Genomic DNA, 19,336 nt, shown 5'->3' with positions numbered 1-19,336 from the left:
GGTATTTCGCCAGATCCGACAAAAGTTGAAGCTGTCAAGAAAATGGAGCCACCCGTTGATGTTGGAGGTGTCCGCAGGTTTCTAGGCATGGTAAATCACGTTGCAAGGTTCCTGCCTCACCTGTCTGACACCATGGCCCCAATTCGGGAGCTGTTGTGCAAGAAGTCCACTTGGTCTTGGGATATACCTCAGCAATCCGCCTTTTAAAAGGTAAAGAACATGCTTTCTTCAGACATTTGCATGGCCTGCTATCATACTGAGCGCCACACAGTGATCTTTGCAGACTCAAGCTCCTATGGACTGGATGCAGTCCTCCTGCAGGACCAACCCTCAGGTGAAAGTCGTCCTTGCCTTTGCATCTCGTTCGCTGACTGCAGCTGAACAAAGGTATAGCCAGGCAGAGAAAGAAGCCCTCGCAATGACTTGGGCTATTCAACGCTTCGGTGAGTTCGTAAGAGGCCTGCAGTTTATGGTTGAGACTGATCATCAACCACTTACAGCTCTTTTGGGCAACATAGACGTTGACCTTTTGCCGCCCAGAGTACAGCGTCTGCGGCTTAAGCATGCGATATCAGTATAGCATCAGCTATGTTCCTGGCAAGCTACTGGCCACAGCCGACGCACTATCAAGAGCTCCGCTTCCATATTGTCACCGACAAACAGCTAAAGAGCACAGCCCAGGTTTTATAAGACAAGATCGGCGTTCCAGACAGCAGGGAGCTCGAGCGAGGAAGAAGACGATCTTCGAGCCCCTCGAATGCCCAAGGCATGGCAAGTTGCAGCAACAACAGTTCGGCCGCGGTACGGCGCCACTGAATGGTTCGTACGGTGGCATTGCTCCCCCTCTCCGAAGGGCACCGACTCGGTGCCGCAGCAATGAAAAGCGCGAAGAGAAGGGACGCCACATGTGTCCGGCGGCAGGCGTAGACACGCCTGAAGCGCTAGCGGGCGTGGTACGTCTTCATCCGTGCGACATGGACGACTTCGGAGGTCGGCCGTCTAGAGGAGCGAACTGTTCCTTGGGGAAGAACTTCGTAGTTCACCTCACTGACTTGGCGCAGTACCTCGTAGGGGCCGAAATATCGGCGCATAAGCTTTTCGGAGCGCCCACGCATGCGGATTGGGCTCCAAACCCAGACTTGTTCGCCGGGCTGGTAACTAACAGCTCTGTGGCGGAGGTCATAGCGGCGAGCGTCGTGGGTTTGCTGGTGCCGGATGCATGTCGAGCGAGTTGGCGGGCGGCCGCGGCATGACGAACGAAGTAAGCAGCACCCATAACTGATGAGGGAGTACTGGTCGGAAGCAACATTGCCTCCAGCATGGCGGTGGCTTCGCGACCATGCACAAAACGAAATGGAGTGAAGCGCGTCGTTTCTTGTAGAGCAGTATTATAGGCGAATGTTACGTAAGGGAGTATGGCGTCCCAGTTGCGGTGGTCTGCGTCAACATACATGGAAATCATGTCGGCGATCGTCTTGTTGAGCCGTTCTGTGAGTCCGTTCGTTTGATGGTGGTAAGCGGTTGTTTTGCGGTGACTGGTGCCGCTAAGGCGCATAACCTCCTGCGTAAGGGCCGAGATGAACGCCGTTCCCCTGTCAGTTACAACGATGGTCGGTGCACCGTGACGAAGCACAATGTTTTGAACGAAAAAGTTCGCAATATCGTTCAGCGGTACCACGAGGGACAGCTTTAGATTCACAGTACCGGGTGAGGTAGTCGGTGGCGACCACAATGTAGCGGTTACCCAGCGAGGATTCTGGAAATGGGCCGAGTAAGTTCATGCCAACTTGGTGGAAGGGGGCTTGTGGCGGATCAATAGGCTGCAGTAGTCCGGCTGGCTTAGTCGGTGGTGTCTTGCGACGTTGGCACTCGCGGCAAGTTATGACGTAACGCTATACAACTGCAGCAACCCTGGGCCAGTAGTACTTTTTGACGTATCCGCGCCAAAGTGCGGGAAAAACCCAGGTGACCAGAAGATGGGTCATCATGGCACGCCTGCAGGACTTCGTCGCGCAAGGCCGCAGGTACGACGAGCAGGTAGACAGCTTGCGTCGGGTGGTAGTTTTTCTTATACACAACGCCATCGCGCAAACAGAACGACGACAGTCCACGAGAGAAGATTCGCGGTGGAGACTCAGTGCTTCCTTCAAGACACTCAATGAGAGGCCGTAGTTCACTGTCGTCTCTTTGGTGTTGAGTGAGGACGGACGTGGAGATGGCGCCGAGTAAAACCCGGGGATCGAGTCCGTGTCTCCCGGGGATCGAGTCCATGAATGATCCCTCGGAGTGTGGTGGCTGGAAAGGGGACGTACGCTCGCACGGGGTGGGGGTTCCCGTCCAGGGTGAGGTGGGTGATTTGGCAAAGCTCCGCCGCTGTTTCTTCGTGCGGGGTGCTAACCACAGGATGTTGGACCCGACATGAGGTCGGAGTATCTACTTGTCTTTTACCTTGGCCGGGACTCGACAGGAATGAACGAGTGCTGCCGCAATGACCCGAGCCGGGTTGGTCTTGAGTGCTAGTCCGCGCGTCGGTCGGGTGACGACTTTGATGTCATTTTTCGGTAGTGGTTGAAGCTTGGGACGGCAAGTTCCCGGTTGACGAATTGCGTTCGATGATTGTCCAGACGTGTTCGGCGGGTTTCCGCCCACGGAGGCAGAAGAGTCCGGAGTGGATGAATTTTGAGTTTGCCTGGCCTGTCTGCGGAGCTTCTTTGCCCGTCGCTTGCTGAGTGCGTGCTCCCAGCATGGGCCACCGCCAAGAGGTAAGCCCGCACTCAACACGGACGAAGAGGACAGAAGATCCTGGTTCTGCGGGGAAGTGTCACGGGAATCCATTTCGGAGTAGTCGTGGAACGGGTTTGGAGAGAATGCATTCGCAGAGGTGCGGCATAGCGGTGTCGCACCGCTCATCGACGGCCCAGTGGCCATTTGGTGGTCCTGTGGCCTCACGGGAAATTAGTTCGCTGAAAACCGCCAACACGAAGCACGGAGACGAGGCGCGGGAGGCGAGCGGAAGGCCCTCATACCGTGGCGCCGTCGTTCCGGCAAGCAGGTTCCGCGCCGAACCGGTCGGGTCGGTAGGGAGGCGGTCGGGGCAGCCGGCTCACAGCAGGCGATGGTGGGGAGAGATACTTGCAGCCTTCGGGGTCGGGTGGGAGCCCATCCGCGCACGTCTGCTCCGGTCGGTGGGCGCGAAGCGAGACCCACTTCTCCCGAGGCCGGGGCCGCCGCTAGGGTCCCTAGAAATATTTGCAAGTATTTCTAGGGACCCTACCGCCGCCGCTGCCGCGAACTCTCCATTGCCTCTCTCTCTTTCCTCGTTGCTTTCGCAATCCTCCAGGTTTAACCAGAGCTAAACCACTGCCAATTTTTTAGACTGGAAACCAAAGTTCTCTGAAAGACATGTTTGCTGGGGCTATTACCCTCGTACGAAAAAGATTTTGCTGCCTTATGAATCGGCACAATCGAAGACTCTCAAAAGGGCCATTACGTCGCACTGTATGGAATTCTGTCTCAAAAAATCGTGTCCCCATCAAATGCAAAGCAGTTTTCAAAATCAATTTAGCTGACTTTTGGCGGCGGGTTCCCCGCTTTCGGTTTTGATTACTGTCGCTGAAACCCTACTTTAGAAACTGAAGAATGGAACAAGGAGAATGGATGGGGATCATCGGAAGCCCGATAAGCCTGTGGTTTTCCCATACTTGCACAAGGCATCGTACAACATCAAGAAGGCGGCCAAGAGGCATGGCGTGCCCTTTGTATTTTCGGCACCCAACAAGTTGGGAAAGTTATGCCAAGGCATTTGCGGCTCCAAAAAAAGACGATGCCAGATACACGCCAACCTCTTATCCACTCTATGCCACCTGTTAGGCTTTAGAACCACGACCTCAAGCCTTGGTACAAGGTTACATTTGTCGGTGCAATATTAGACTTCCACCTGAGGTTTGATAAACACTAATGATTATCTGGGGAAATTGGAGTATTCTTCAGGATACTAATCAAAGCGCGCTAGAACTTTGCGCACCACATACTATCGGTTATGCATTCATTAACAGTAACGGCGATGTTGCCAGTCAACTTATCGAAACACGCACATTCAGTTTCTTGAGCATTCAGGCTCAAACATTGACTGTAATCGCTTTCATATCACCTGGGGCACACGGGGCTCATTTTTTTATTTTTTTTAAACATATTGTTGCCTTGTCAGCGACGAAGTGGCTATCTGTGCTCTCAACGACGACGATGCTGAAAGTGTGTGTGCGCGAGTGTTCAAGCCTGAGGTCATTGAATTCCACCCAACGCAGCACAGTCATTTGTAGAGGCCTCCTCGTAACAATATTGATACGTGGCGGCAAGCCAAGGAACCGAACGACATGATGACCGATGAAATATGATTTTAATGGCTGCGGGCTTAGCGCGTGCGCTCCGTCCCGCGCCACAGCCCGCTTCTTCGTCATCTGCTTCGTAACAATATTACCATTGGTCTACCTTTTACGAAAGACGCTTACTTTACTGGCGCATTATTTAGTAAATGTTAATGCATTTATTTATCCTGTCTAATATAATTCTAACATTTAAAACTGCTCCGGATTCAGTTGCAGCAACCTATGGTACTCTACCTGGTCGCATTCAAGAAGGTCCTCGTACACCAGATTCTGTGCACCCTAGCACTTTTCTCCAACCACTGATTTGTCAGACAGAACGCTTTTTAGTCGCGAAAGCTTCCCCGTCGCCCTCGGACACTTCATTGACAACTGCCAGTGCACTGGGAGGAAGTTTTCGCTCGGCGTCCATATTGAACCTCTCGGAATCAGTCTTCGGCGCCGCGCAAACAGCGCAAGAACGCCGGGGATGGGGGGGTCCAGGCTGAGAGTGCGCAGTGGCAGATGCAAGGCCACAGCAGGCCCCTCGAGGCCGTCTTCGTATGCACAGATAGCCTTGCGTAAGTGTATCCAGGATCGCGCTGTGCTAGGGCTCTCTCTGTTAAGACATCCCACAACACACGAGTAACCAGCGCAGCACGAGGCGAGAGGAAATCAGCTTATTTCCAGCATAAACTCAATGCTGCAATGGTGCCGAATGCGCTGTGGATCAGAGATGGTCTTCCTGGTTATCCGACCCAAGGACAGCGCTCCATATAAGGAGCGGTGGTTGCAGAAGGCAGAGAGATTCATGCGGGCGGGAACACAACAAGGGGATGTAAGCCATGGCGACAGGATTCAGTGCAGCGTAATTTTACGGGCAAAGCACTTCGGATGCACCAAGCCCCTGTGGGATGCACCAGTGGGCAAGGGAGCAGCCATTGCGCCAGCATGGCTAACACGCATCTGTTCTTCGCACCCCAGGCGTTCCTGTCCCTGGCGACGTGTTTCCTGCTTGCTTCGCAGCCAGTCACACTTCATGAAGCTGGCTGTCTACCCGATGCCGATGCGACCGATCGCTGTTGCCACGCATGCGCCTACATCGCGGAACAATCTCCTGTCATCGTACCAGATATCAGGCTCTTCGCTACCACAGCGACACCGCAGCAGCCTGAACACTTAAAGGCCCTGCAGCCCGTCACCATCTTCAGTGGGCAAGGGAGCAGCCATTGCGCCAGCATGGCTAACACGCATCTGTTCTTCGCACCCCAGGTGTGTAACCGGCACTCTCTTTTCGTTAAGAAAAACGATAACAGATTCCTTATTTCGCTCCCTTGCCCAAGGGTGATTGTGCTGTTGCCCGCGATTGCTTTGACTCTGCATATCTGTTGCTATGCTGCGGCGACGTCGAGTCCAACCCTGGTCCCAACACACGTACCGCCTCTGCCTCTACTGATCCGGAACGCGATTCTCAGCAAATTAATGAGATAATTAAATTACTTAGTCATTGACAAAAAAACGTCTGAACTCACGACTGGCCAAACTAAACTGAGTGCAGACGTTAACACAATCAAATCAAGCCAGGCAGTCCTCGAAACTAAGTTGGTTGACGTGTTCAACCGTTTGGAACTGATTGAAAGCAGATGCAAAACTCTGGAAACCCTAGAACTCGACGTCGCCGCAACTCAAGATACTGTCGAACAGCTGACTTCGCGACAGTATGAATTACAGGCTCGTATAGATGACCTTGAAGACCGTTCACGACGGAACAATTTAATCTTACGCGGTATACCCGACGCACGTGAAACCTGGGAACAGACTGAACAAAAAATTATCACTGCATTTTCAACTTCTTTAGGCACTGATTTTGATCAACCGGTCATTGAGCGCGCCCACAGGATAGGTACGTTTTCGCATCAGAAATGTCGGCCTGTAGTTATCCGGTTCGGCTCATTTGAAGACCGTGGCAGAATACTAGCATGTCGAGCTAAACTTAAAACTAACAACATTTCTGTATCAGAGGATTTTTCGCCAGCAACCCGTAACGCGCGCCAGCAACTTACTAATTTCGCTAAAAGCCTGCCTCAGTCACCAAAGTTCCAGCTTCGTTACAACAAACTCTACGTTAACAATAAGTGCTACATGTACGACAGCGTGACAAACAACATCGAACTGATAAAGGAATTTCCCACCGAAGTGCCCGAAGAGGACACACCGCGGTCGCCTTCATCAAATGCCCAAAACACCGAAAACGCCCTGTAGCATCACGAGAGGGGACGTGGGCAGTCGTCGCCTTCACCACGCACATCTGTTCTTTTCGCTAACGTAAGAAGTATCGTAAACAAACGTGACGCATTTCATTCCGTAGCTGACACGTGTAACGCAGGTATTATTGCACTTACTGAAACATGGCTTCATTCTAACATTCGTAACACCGAAATTTTCCACAACTCATCCCGATACACTTTTTATCGCTGCGACCGCACGTCACGTCAGGGTGGTGGCGTATTACTTGCCATTTGTAGAACACTCCGGTCTTACGCTATTAACATCACAACAGATCTCGAGATTGTCTGGGCATGCGTGGAACTTGGACACTCAAAAATTGTTTTCGGGGTATGCTACCATCCTCCCAGTCACTCTGCTAACTTCCTCGTTGATCTGCACGATGCCATAAATGCTGTTTGCACACGACACCCCCTGGCGCCTGTTTTCTTACTTGGCGACTTCAATCTTCCTAACATATCTTGGTCTTTTGATACCCCAGTTCAGAACCCTTCTTCTAACTTAAGCACCGATTTCTTAAACCTTTGTTCCACTTTTTCCTTTTTCCAACTAGTCTCTCAACCGACAAGAATTACTAATACCACTGCAAACACGCTGGACTTAATACTGACTACCCATCCCGATATGGCCTCAGAAATCACTTACTTACCTGGTCTCAGCGACCATCTATCGCTCTCATTTGACATTTGCATCGTTACTCCCCCAGCTGAGAAGATTTCTAAACACATCCGCGACTATAAAAAAGCTGATTTTCAGGCCATTAACAGGGAACTCGCCGAATTTCTCGATTATTATTGCAACGGGTTTGATGACCGCTCTGTCGATACTAACTGGAATCTATTCGTTGCCAAAGTTAAAGAACTAACAGATACATACATACCATTACGGACAATCTGTTCCCACTAGAGAGCCCCGTGGTACAACTCCTATCTTAAACGTCTGTCCAATCGAAAAAAAACGTTTTTACAGAGTTGCGAAAAGGTCTGGTAGTAACGCAAAATGGGAGGCGTACCGCGAAGCTAATGACGTTTACGTAACTGCACTTAAAAGCACAAAAAATAATTTTCTTCACAATACACTTCCTAGCATTCTTTCCACTGATCCTAAAAAGTTCTGGCGCATTGTCAACCCCAGCCACAGCGATACCATTAACTTATTAGACGAGAATGGCCTTGCCATCCCAGATGCAGAATGCCCAGCGGTACTGAACTCCACATTCTGTAATAACTTTGTTCATTGTACTAACACCATTTTTCCACAAGCGCAGACTTACAACTATTTAACTATGGATCCCATTTGCATCGAAGCTTGCGGTATTGAGAAGATTATTGAATCCCTTAAACCATGCTCCAGTACAGGTACTGACTTAATCAACGCGAAATTTCTTAAGGGTTCTCAAATTTACTGTTCATTGCTGCTTTGCAAGATATTTCAAGAGTCCCTCAACACCGGTGCTCTGCCTGCTGACTGGACGGTCGGGAAGGTGGTCCCAATCCATAAATCAGGTAACAAGAATTCACCCCTTAACTACCGTCCCATATCTTTGACAAGTATTCCATGTAAAGTATTGGAGCACATATTATACACAGGTATCGCGAACTTCCTGGAGTCAAATTCATTTTTTACAGACATGCAGCACGGTTTTCGTAAGCGACTATCTTGCGAAAGTCAGTTAGCATCATTTACGCATAAACTTAATCTCATCCTTGATCGCCGCTCAACAGCTGACTGCGTCTTCCTCGACTTCGCAAAAGCCTTCGAAAAGGCATGCCGCAAATTACTACTTTTTAAGCTCAGCAAACTAAACCTTGATCCGAGGCTTTTTTCCTGGCTCGAATATTTCCTTTGCAACCGCACTCAGTTCGTAACTGCTAACAATGCCACCTCTCCATCAACCCCCGTCCATTCTGGAGTGCCACAGGGATCCGTCTTAGGCCCTCTTTTATTTCTTATTTACATTAATGACCTACCTTCTTGCGTAACCTCTAACATACACTTATTCGCTGATGACTGCGTAATTTTTCGCGAAATTAACGACACTAACGACGTATGCGCTCTACAGAATGATCTATCTGCTATATCTGCATGGTGCAACTTATGGTTAATGCAACTTAATTCTTCTAAATGCAAAGTTTTACGTGTCTCCCGCACATCATCTACTACAGGTGCATATTGTCTAAATAATACCATACTGGAGGCCGCCACGTCATATCGCTACCTCGGAGTTCATATATCTTCCACTCTAAATTGGTCGCTCCATATTAACGTCATAATTAACAACGCTAACAGCATGCTAGGCTACCTACGCCGGAATTTCTCCAATTCCCCTACCTCCCTAAAACTCATGTTATATAAAACCCTTGTCCGTAGTAAACTAGAATACGCATCTGCAATTTGGGACCCCAGCTACGCAAATTCAATTAATGCACTCGAGCTTGTACAAAATAACGCCGCCCGTTTCATCCTACTTAACTTCAATCGTACTGCAAGTGTCACCTCCATGAAAAATACGCTCAACCTCCCACCCTTAGCCTCCCGTCGAAAATTTTCACGGTTATGTTTATTTCATAAAATTTTTTACAACTGTCCCAATCTACGCGATGAATTGATATCTCCTCCGTCTTTCATCTCTCCACGGCTAGATCACGTTCACAAGGTCGGTATAACATCGCACGAAACAAAAGCTTGTTCTCAGTCGTTCATTCCCCGTACATCAGCAGATTGGAACCACCTTCCCGGATCGACAGCCTGCATTCAAGACATCCTGCGCTTCCGTAACAATTTAGCTTACATTGTATACTAAGGCTCACAACAAATGTACTTATCATTCTCCATTTCCTTTGTTTACTTTAGTTTCCTTTGTTCTCTTACCTTGCACTTACATATTATGCTTACTTCTTTTACTGAATTCTATAACCAGGAACATGACGCTTGTATGTTGAATTTTTGTTTTTGTTCACTTTCTGTAATTTGTAACCACTCCCCTCTGAAATGCCTTTGGCCCTGAGGGTATCAATAACAAATAAATAAATAAATAAATAACCGCCTTTAATTATCCTTGACGTGTAACACTTTTAAACCAATTAGGCGTTTCACCGTTAACCATGCCGTAAACTTCACGTGAAATCAGCGTGCGGTGAAGGACAGCGCCACTCGGCCTTCCAGTCCCACGTCTAACCTCCCCTCCCCCCTCCCTCCCCCCCACACAGTGGCCCGTCTGGCTCGCCTCTCGGGACCTGAACCTGCAACGAGCACTCGTCACCTTGGCCCAGGGCCTATTAAATGCCTAACGTAAAGGCTGTTTTAATAAACGTGTTACATCGCCACCACCACCCTATATTCTGCCTCTCTGTCTGTTGGCGCTCATGTGGAAGCTGCGGCATCCATCTGTAAATCAGGGGTCCAGCTATCAAAGCACCTCGCCAAGAACGCATCGCGACCGACACATCAGCGATCGTGTTAGCTCGGTCATGGCTCGGCGTACGCTCCTAAAATCGCACTCATGCGCCGGTATTCGTAATGCGGCAGTAAGAGCTCCAGCGGCAGCGCGGCTATCGTAGCAAGTGCCGCACGGACAGAAGAACGCGCCACCATGCCAGCGGCCCGTGAGTTCGCTGCCGCGGAACTCACGGCAGCAAGCGTACCACCGGAGAATTACCACAGTACACATATATCGCTCGGTGCGAAATCGCCGAACAGGGTGAAAATTGCACCTTCGCAGCAAACGGCAGCCTCAAGCAAACATGACGCGCCCTGTATGAAAAGTGATTCAGTGCGTATCCTCGATTGCCGCGAGAATCATGCCACAAACGCGCGGAGCAGGCTCACACGAAACACTGCCAAGCGCCGCCCGCGCGAGCGAACCCTGCGACGTGACCGCGTGTGACCGTTCGAAAAAGCGTCGCCTTGAGCTCGCCGGTGAAAGGAAGGCATGCAGATGACAGGAGAGGTCCTTGCACGAAAGGTTCATGCATAGCACGGTCCAAATGGACGCTAAAGAGCATACACCCGCGCCGTACAGCCAAAGATACCCAAAGCAAAGTCGGAACCACAGAGTCAAAATACTACCAAAAAACTTATCTAGTTAGTTACGATGGTCGCGAGGTGATGGCGCCACTCGCAGAAATCAATGGCGGTATCAGTACCGTTCAGTCGCGCTTGTTATCGCTACATATTTTGCGTGCTTGACTGCAATGCAATTTTCGGGTAATATTTTAATGTTTAACGTTATATTAAAAACTAAAAACTAATAAGGCAGAAATTAATTTCACAATTCCTATTAAAGCGTCGTTTTAGCCCACAGTACACGCATCGGTGGCGCTTCAAGCGCAACTTCGAGTCCAGTCTGACGCAAACGTGCCGCAGCGATACCAGCGTGGCCACGTGTGGGAACTTCTCGAGGGAGATTCGCGTGCAAGATCAAAAAAGGTAACTTTCTTTTGTATTATTGTATCGTTTGATTGATTCGTGCATCACAGAACAGATTTTTGCTGGAAACTTTTCACTGCCTGAATTCATGCCAGGGCTACAAGTGTACAGGCGCGGACAAAAGTAAACGGAGCACGCCATTGTCTTGGAATATTTTTCACGCGTCACCTAATTGAAATTTCCAGCAGTGGTACGCGCATGATGGTAGAGGAGGTTGGTGGGCTTTCTTGCAGGCAAACAACGCTTCTTCATTACCAATGGAGAAAGCGTGATTGCACTTTGAACGCAATATCATGCTCCGTTTACTAATGGCCGCGCCTGTACAAGCGACCTCGGAGCCGTACGAGATGTTGGCGAGTGCAGCCTCTCCTCGCGTTCGTATTGGCTAGCGGCGAGCAACCGGTTTCTCCGCTGGACCTGTTGCGGTGGCTCGGTGTCTAGCCCTTTAGGCGCGCAGCGGCATGTTCGGCTCCGGGTTCGAACACGGCCGCGCTTTGTACGCAAAAGGCGCCCGCGTGCTGTGCGATGACGCTGCACGTTAAGATCCCCAAGTGGTTGAAATTATGCCGCAGCTTCCTCTACAGCACTTCTTTCACTGCCACCTTCCATCCTTCCCTCACGGCACGGTTGAGGTGTGCACCTTTTCATCTCCTAAAGAAAAAAAAAATATTCCCCGCTGGCAGAAATCGGTTTCGGGCCGATCGCGCATTCCGCTGGGTGTTTCAGCCGATCCCCAGCCGCAGCTAAAGTATTCACCAGAGCGGTGGGTTGCGCATGCTCTCGACGCCGGATTCCCAAGTGCGAATGTGCCTGGACAGTCGCTACTTTCTTTACGGTGCTTTTAGCTCTTTGCTGTGGCAAACTGCTTTCCGCGGGAAAACAAACAATTTCATGGTGGTGTGGGAAACAGTATTCTCCCAAAATTTAATAGGTTTGCTTTGTTCCAATCAGGTCTCTTTTTAATGACACACGCACAGCATATGTATTACGTACGAAGAAAAAAAATCTTCCATTGGAAAAATTTCAGTGACTCGCGGATTTGTTCAGTCAGAAAATTGAGAATAAAAAATCTATCATATACGTTTTACGCGTCACAATGTCCTCAACGAGAATTAAAAGTTACCGAAAGCCTCATGCTAAATTTTCCGATCGGTACAAAAAAAAAGAAAGAAATGCTCGCGCGAAGTGCTTTGGGCTACTCCGTAGTGTAGTGCCAAGGTCTACCCCGGGCCTTTTTCAAGGAAACTCGATCCAACCACTGCTGGAGGCTCTGAAAGCTGCGAATCTGGTATAGGCAATTGCGAAAACTAACGTCACATACAGGCAGCTGTCGATGGTCGGGGGTTGGGGCTTGGCGGAGCAGTCATCTTTCCACATAACGCTTTGGCTTGCACCTACAAAGTCTAGTGTCGATGCTGCGAAATCGCGAGAACAGCCCCGTTGCTAAGCGTGGTCGTCGCGTGACGCGGTCCCCACTGTCCAGAAGCGGAACAGATCGCGCATAATGGGTCATTTTGCGCCTTCGTTCAAATTGAGTGATTTGAATAGGCACGGTAAGGAAAGAGTTACAAGGTACTTTGACTTTTCGAGGGGAAAGTTTTGCTCGGAGTGAAAAAAAAAATTAGGGGAAAGCTTCGAGCCTCTCCAGATATCTTGTTTGGCGGCCGTGGGGCCTTCGCGCGAGTGTCGGAGTCATGACGTCGTGTCCGTCAAGCGCAGTACAGCGCTGCGCGGACTCGATAACCCATGAGTTGCGCGTGGTTCATTGAGAGTCAGATGGCTTAACGGCGCGGTACACGGTAGCGCACCGATATGTCGGATTCGTGTCGCTGCGTGGCGGCTGTTGCCTTCGCGCTTAGAATATACTGGCTAGTGTGTCGACCGCGGCCTCCCGGGTGGCACCGGGAGCAATGAATGCCGGGGGCCGCCGCGAGGAGCGCTGCAGAGCCGGTGGGTGCGGGCCGCCGCGCTCCTACCGCGCTCTCTCTGCAATTGCTGCAAGGGGCCTGCTCATTTTTTTGCTTTCATTAAGGTGTAACAGACCAAAGCTTTCAGCTGTCACGGATGCATCTGACTACAAGTTTCAGGGTTTGTTTCGAGTATTTGACAAGAGGCGAAGTATTTAACGGTTGTATCTTGCGAAAGCTTGAACGAAGTTCGGCGCTCAACTGAGCTTCAAACATCCGTGCTCTCAAAGGAAACACGGGATTTGTATTCTAGCGAAGATTGCATAATGGTCTCTTTTTTGATACAAAAACAACTTGAAATGCTGCAGTTATATTGGCTTGCATCTATGCGTTCTCTCTGTGTATTCTACGTTTGCTGACAAGTAAAGTTTTATTCATATCTTGTGTATGTGAACAACGCAGGCAACAAAGTTGCGCAACACTCGTTTTTATTTACAAGGAACAACAAACGCAGGGAAATGGCAGAATTGCATGGTGACTGGGAGCATTTATTGGCAGCTGCGCTGTAGAAGCAACTTTTGCAGTTTAAGCAACTTTTGGTAATTGACGGTGTCTGTGCACCATTATTTTGCGATCCACCGGCGCTTGCTGGCTGCTTCACGACCAAAACGTGTGGAGCACTTTTCAATCACAGGAGCTCCGTTGTGGGCACCAGATCCTTCCGCGTCCACCGATTCGGCACTCTCAACAGCTAAACACAACTTGGAGGCTTCCGACGGGGCCCGCCTCTGGAGCTTAAATTTGCTGGAGGCTCTTGCTCGCACAAATTTCTATTTTTTCTCTTCGCTGGCACTTAGAGCACAAGGTGTTTCGGATAATCCGTAAATATTGTAGGTACGGCGTCGGGTTTGAAAAGCGGTTTATCGCGGTGGAGCTCACTCCGTTTACGGTGACAACGTGCGCTCGTTACAGGTGCTCTCAAAATGTTTCTCGTAAACCACAGCAGTTGGCGTCAATCTTCTGTCTTTCCTTTTGATGTTTTTCTCTCATTCTGCAAGCCGTAGATGGTGCAGTAAACATAGAAACGCACTCTTTGTTCGAGCGGTAACCGCTTTTGCACAGCGGCACAAAGCAAGTCTTTTCCTTTCGCTGCCTCTTTGGCTTCGACATCTTTCTGTGGCGTTTATAGACAGGCAAAGGAAAACAGCAATCCGGGACTCACTCCATGAATTGACAACAGTGTAAACGACACGGCGAACGACATGCTGAACGACACAGTGAACACACACGCACGGATACACGATCGCACACAACGCTCGCACATAACCCCGATGCAATCCGAACGAAACTGCTAGGAGTACGGAATGGCTCGCATGTGCGAGGACCTACGCAGGACAACAAACGCTGTACCTCGCTGAACAGAAAAGACGTCCATAAGCGGGCTAAATCACGCACGTGTAGACCAACCGCTTGCTGCCATCCGAAGCAAGGCGCGCTGGCCGCGTCGTCTGCTGCGGCAGCACCCTCCCGACAAGCAGCGCCCTCTGTCGCCGTCGGTGGGCATTCATTGCAAACGGCGCCACCCTCTCCCATAGCGCAGCGCCGGCGGTCGTCACACTAGCCAGTATATTCTAGGCACTATATTCGCGCTTCGGCTGCTTCGCCTTCCGTGGCGCGCGGCTTGCCGCCCGTTGACGTGGTTTCTCCGCTGCCCGGCCGATGTGGGTGATCGTCTCGTTTGCGAACGGGTTAAAGCTGGAACTCAAAGCATCGACGCAGGGCCGGACGGCGTCTCGTCTGGCGGCGAAGCCAGTGGCTAATCACCGACGTCTGGGGCTGGGCGGAGGGGACCAAGTCGCCGTGCATTGGCAGCCGCTTCGGAAGGCGCCTTATGTCAGCGTGCGCGATGTGCGTCGCCGTTGTGGTGGAGTTTGTTCTTCGATGCTTTGCACCGTGCTACCGCGCGCATTGATAAGTGTATTAGTGACTCGCCCATAGGTGGGACACTCACATGCAGTGTTATTGTTCTGTCCCTGTAGCGGCAGCTTGTAAATATGCCATGACTACAGCGAACGAACGAGACAAGAAGGACACAGGCAGAGACACAACACAGCGCTGACTCACAACTGAATTCTTGTGGGAAGCAATACATCGGGCAAACCGGCCGATGTATCAATGAAAGATTAAAGGAGCATGATTATAATGACGCACGTGGGCCTATCGGCCACGAAGCGAAGCACTGGAGAAATGGCAAAAGTGATGATGCTGATGACGAAGATGACAACGATGCCTGCGAACCATTGTACAACGAGTGCGTTGTGATAGGTACGAACCGCGATTCGTTGACAAGGCAAATCATAGAGGCACATATGATAGCAAGGCTCCAGGAAGAATGCATAAGCGCACCATCTGTATTGCTGTCAGGAAAAGAAAAACGCTACCTTGAATGTGAATGTTGACACGCGTGTGCTTTATTTTGTTTTTATTATTATTTTTGGAATTTTTTGAATTTTGTTTTCCCGCTGCATGACTTGTGCCCATTTCCTTCCATTTTTGGCCGCCAGTTGGGTATTTATTCCGGCTGGCAGCTAATAACGATTTCAGTTGTGAGTCAGCGCTGTGTTGTGTCTCTGCCTGTGTCCTTCTTCTTGTCTCGTTCGTTGCGCTGTAGTCATGGAATATCGGAATCAACTCGCCCAGCAACTTACCTTGTAAATATGCGCGTGCCTTCCAGAGCGCAAGATTAGGCGGCTACCGTTGATGCCTCGTACCGAGCGCAAGTCATTTTCGCGAGTAAAAGTAACAAAAAGTTAGACAAGAGAGACACGCAACTTGAAGAACGTGTGATTATCGGTTCTTAAGCGAGATAAAGAAGGCAGAGCAGGGGTCCTTCGAATATCGCTTTGCCGTCCACGTTCATCTGTTAAAGGGGCGTTCGCCTTTGCTCCACTCTTTTAGCTGCAGGTTCTTTCAAGCCGTTGTGTTGGACGCACAAGCCATGTCCGGGGGCCTCCGCATGTACGACTACTGCACTCTTCCGGACGAAATCTGGCTCAGGATTCTCGTGCACCTGGACGCCCGCTCACTCTTGGCGATTGAAAGCACAAGCAAGCGCTTCGAGAGCGTTGTGTATGATGCCGTAGTTCTAAGGGAAATCCGCTGCAGCCCCAACGTGAGCCATGAAACCATGGGGAATTTCTTCACACGCAGGCGAGTGCAGTTCGTCAGGAAGCTGATCCTCGACAACTGCATCATGACTGACCCGGCGAACGTTATCCTCTGCGCTCGCCTGTGTCCGAATTTGACCTCATTCAGCTGCTTGAGCTGCAGAGTGGATCCCGCGGGCATCGTCTCCCTGCTCATCGCACCGCAGAGTTCGTTGGAGAGCCTGATGTGGTCCCTGTACCCGGAGGACATGTACCCCAGTGCGTACACCATCCTTCAGCGGCTGCTGGAAAACAGCCCAGAATCTCGCGCCCTGCGCCTCCGCTATATGTACGTCGAAGTTGCGAGGCACGACGCGTGCGCTGAAGTAGTGCGAGCCATTCTGGACCGCAGCAGTGCCCTGGAGGACCTGCATCTGCACGTGATGCAGAGCGAACACTACTGGTCTATCGAGCTGTTCGGTAGCATGGTCGGAGAGAACTACATCAAGCGGCTTCGCTCATTCACATACTCGCTGGAAGAGCCCACTAGCCGGCAGCTCAAGTCTCCGTACTTGCGGCTGGCGGGCAAGAACCAACCGAATTCAGTCTTCAAGATCGCAGCTGCCCTCCTTGGTAACGTGGTGGTTCGCATGCAGCCCGTCGAGAGCGTCAACTGCGTGTTCCTGCCGGACGTTGTGCAGAGGCCGGCGGGCGCCTGGGGCTTCACTCAGCTGGTCCTCGCCATCAAGGATCCCAACAGGAGAAGCGCCGAGCAACTGGCCGCCGCTGCGCGCCAGCACAGCTGGTCGGAGCTGCGCAGCTTGGCCCTGACCGCGGTGCCTCGCGACCGCGTGTGCCAGCTGCCCATCGTGGGGGTCGAATTCGTGGAACCGCTGCGCAGCCTCTTCGCAGTTTGCCGCGCAATCACTGCGCTCAACTTGACATCGCTCCACTTTACCACCAGCGTCAATTGCTGCGAGATTGTGGCGGCCAACCTGCCCATGCTCCAGGAGCTGGCCGTCGCACCGTGCAGCATCAACTACGAGGGCTCTGTGGATCGGCTGGCAGCCGGCTGCAGCCGCCTCCAAGAGCTTGACGTGCGCGTGTCCCGAGACGGCGCCAGCGGCTTCTGCAAGACTTGCGCGCTGCCGCTGAACATCCCGCAGCGCAGCATGGCGGCGCTGCAAGAGCGCACCGAGCTAAAGCGGCTCAGCTTCTGCGACGTCCGGGTGATGCCCTCCCTGGAGTTCCTGCAGGCTTGCCGGCTGGTCAGCCTGCGCCTGTTCACGGTCTCCTGGGGCGACGACAAGAGCTACCGGGGAATCGGGGCGCTGCTGCGCTCAAGTCCCAGCCTTCGCTCCTTCACCTACGGGAACGCCAACCTCGACCTAGGCTGCCCGAGGTTTCTCCGCGAAATCTCGCGTGCCAAGCACCTCCGCATCCTGACGCTCTACTCGGAGGTGTTCGCCGGCGCTTCCGTGGTGAGGGAGTTATTCCGCAAGCTGCCTCGCACCATGCCTTGCCTGGAGGTCCTCCACTTGCACTACAAGATGCTGACGGGCGCCGAGGTGCCGGTTACCTGGATCGCCCACGAGCGCGGCCCCGACACGGACCCGAAAGCGCGCGGCGTCACGGTTGGCAACCTGCCCTGCATCTTCTGCCACGGCTCCACATTCATCGGCCTCACCAGCCCGCGAAACCGCAGCGACGCCTTCTTCTAGGCGGATTGGTGAGCTTTTTCAAAAGCACCGTGATTCCCAAGAGGCGTCGAAAATTTTTTCAATAAAGTTGCCACAATTTTCCCAATGCCTTCATGTGCCCCTGATATGACATCATTGCCGGACTACGGTCCACCGCCTCAATTATGGCTTGGACGCACTGTCCTCTGCTTGCATTCGTGCTGAGCTTGCGGTTCGCGCAATTGCTGGCACCTTTATTAAGGCGTATTAGTGGCACTGTTACCAGTCCGCCCCTGCAAAGTTCGTTTTTGGAGAGTAGGCTTGAATGGAGAACTCATATGAGAGGGAGCAAAGACAGCTGTTTCTCTCTACAGGTGACAGGTACACAAACGCAATATTACTGTAACAAAAAAAAACGTTTAACAACGTCGCCGTTCCTAGAATACGCGTGTTTAAAATATGCCAAAATGCACCTTTAAGCATGGTAGAGAGAGGTTGGGCAGGTGGTTCTTGATAATCGCCAAGTGAATGAGGGGAAAATCCTCGGGGTGCTTGCCAGTTTCGACAAAAGGATATCGTCATACGAAGCAGTAATTTTATAACTAGGGGCACACTGAGGCTCCGCCTTGAGGGTATGAGGCGACAGGGTTAATGGTTTTTGCACTTTCTTAATTAGTAGATTTCTCTACCCAGGCAGTCGGCCCGATATTGGAAATGGATGGTCTCACTCTGGTCTTCTGTGGGACCGGCCTTAGCCAATGCATTTCCGATACTGGGCCGATTAGCTGTGCTGCTGGTGTAATTACACATTAGCATACTAGACGTGATAGCCCACTTACAACGACCATCGTTATAAGTCCACTCGCCTGTAGTCTTCACGCACATCTTTCATCTTTGCGGCGTAGAGTAACACGCGCCACAGCAATTGATTTTGGATTGATGCACCTCTGTACTTCCTCCTCCGAACCTCGCAGGTTCGGAGATGTATACACATTGTTCTTAACGTAGCCTCAAAGAACTCGCAGTATAATTACGGTAATCGGTAATACATACTGACAGCGCAGCTGTTGTGGATGATTTCTGCGACCCAGTGAAGAAGGCCTTCTGTTATTTATGTATTTGAGGCTAACTGAAGCATTAAAGAGACCTCCAAAGGTGGGTCTTCTCGACGACCGCGCTACGCTTCTGCTTCGGCAGCATTTTCAGCCATGCCCAGATTTCCTATCATCATGAGGATTGCTTCTGGTTGCTCGCTTTGTAGCAGGCGCACACGGCATGTGCATCCCAGCCGGTTGAGAGAAACATGAAAAAAAAAGAAATAAATATTGCCGGCTATCAATTGGTTTGATCCGGAGGAAATGCGACAGCATGCGGATATCAATCGCCAATCTATTCCAGTTCTCACTGTATTCCAATTCTCAGTTCGTTCTTTCACTTCCCCATCTATTCGATATCTGACTCTATTCCAATTCCGACTACGCAACTGCGGGAAATTTGCTCCACATAGAATGCGGTGGGTCCTCGTGCAG

At 51.1% G+C, this 19,336-nt stretch overlaps 1 protein-coding gene across 2 annotated transcripts; it reads left to right on the top strand.

Annotated features, from left to right (window-relative positions):
* Positions 1-5,403: 5,403 nt before the first annotated feature.
* Positions 5,404-17,969, top strand: LOC149357957 (uncharacterized). Of its 2 annotated transcripts, none has more exons than XM_089577998.1 (2): positions 5,404-5,633; positions 15,941-17,969. In XM_089577998.1, the coding sequence occupies exon 2, from the start codon at positions 15,981-15,983 to the stop codon at positions 17,847-17,849; it is 1,869 nt and encodes a 622-aa protein (XP_089434124.1). In that variant the 5' UTR covers positions 5,404-5,633; positions 15,941-15,980; the 3' UTR covers positions 17,850-17,969. The 2 variants fall into 2 exon arrangements, with proteins under 2 accessions (XP_089434124.1, XP_089434123.1); XM_089577997.1 differs by lacking the exon at positions 5,404-5,633 and adding an exon at positions 11,009-11,075.
* Positions 17,970-19,336: the final 1,367 nt, after the last annotated feature.

This window comes from Amblyomma mixtum, chromosome 3 (assembly GCF_055824585.1).
Source record: "Amblyomma mixtum isolate Tamu chromosome 3, ASM5582458v1, whole genome shotgun sequence".
Taxonomy (NCBI): domain Eukaryota; kingdom Metazoa; phylum Arthropoda; class Arachnida; order Ixodida; family Ixodidae; genus Amblyomma; species Amblyomma mixtum.
Note: the sequence above shows the minus strand (reverse complement) of the source record. Positions and strands in the feature narration are given on the sequence as shown.

Bases quoted from the DNA above. Each gene is read 5' to 3' on its own strand.
- LOC149357957 (XM_089577998.1), top strand. From the start codon at position 15,981: ATGTCCGGGGGCCTCCGCATGTACGACTACTGCACTCTTCCGGACGAA.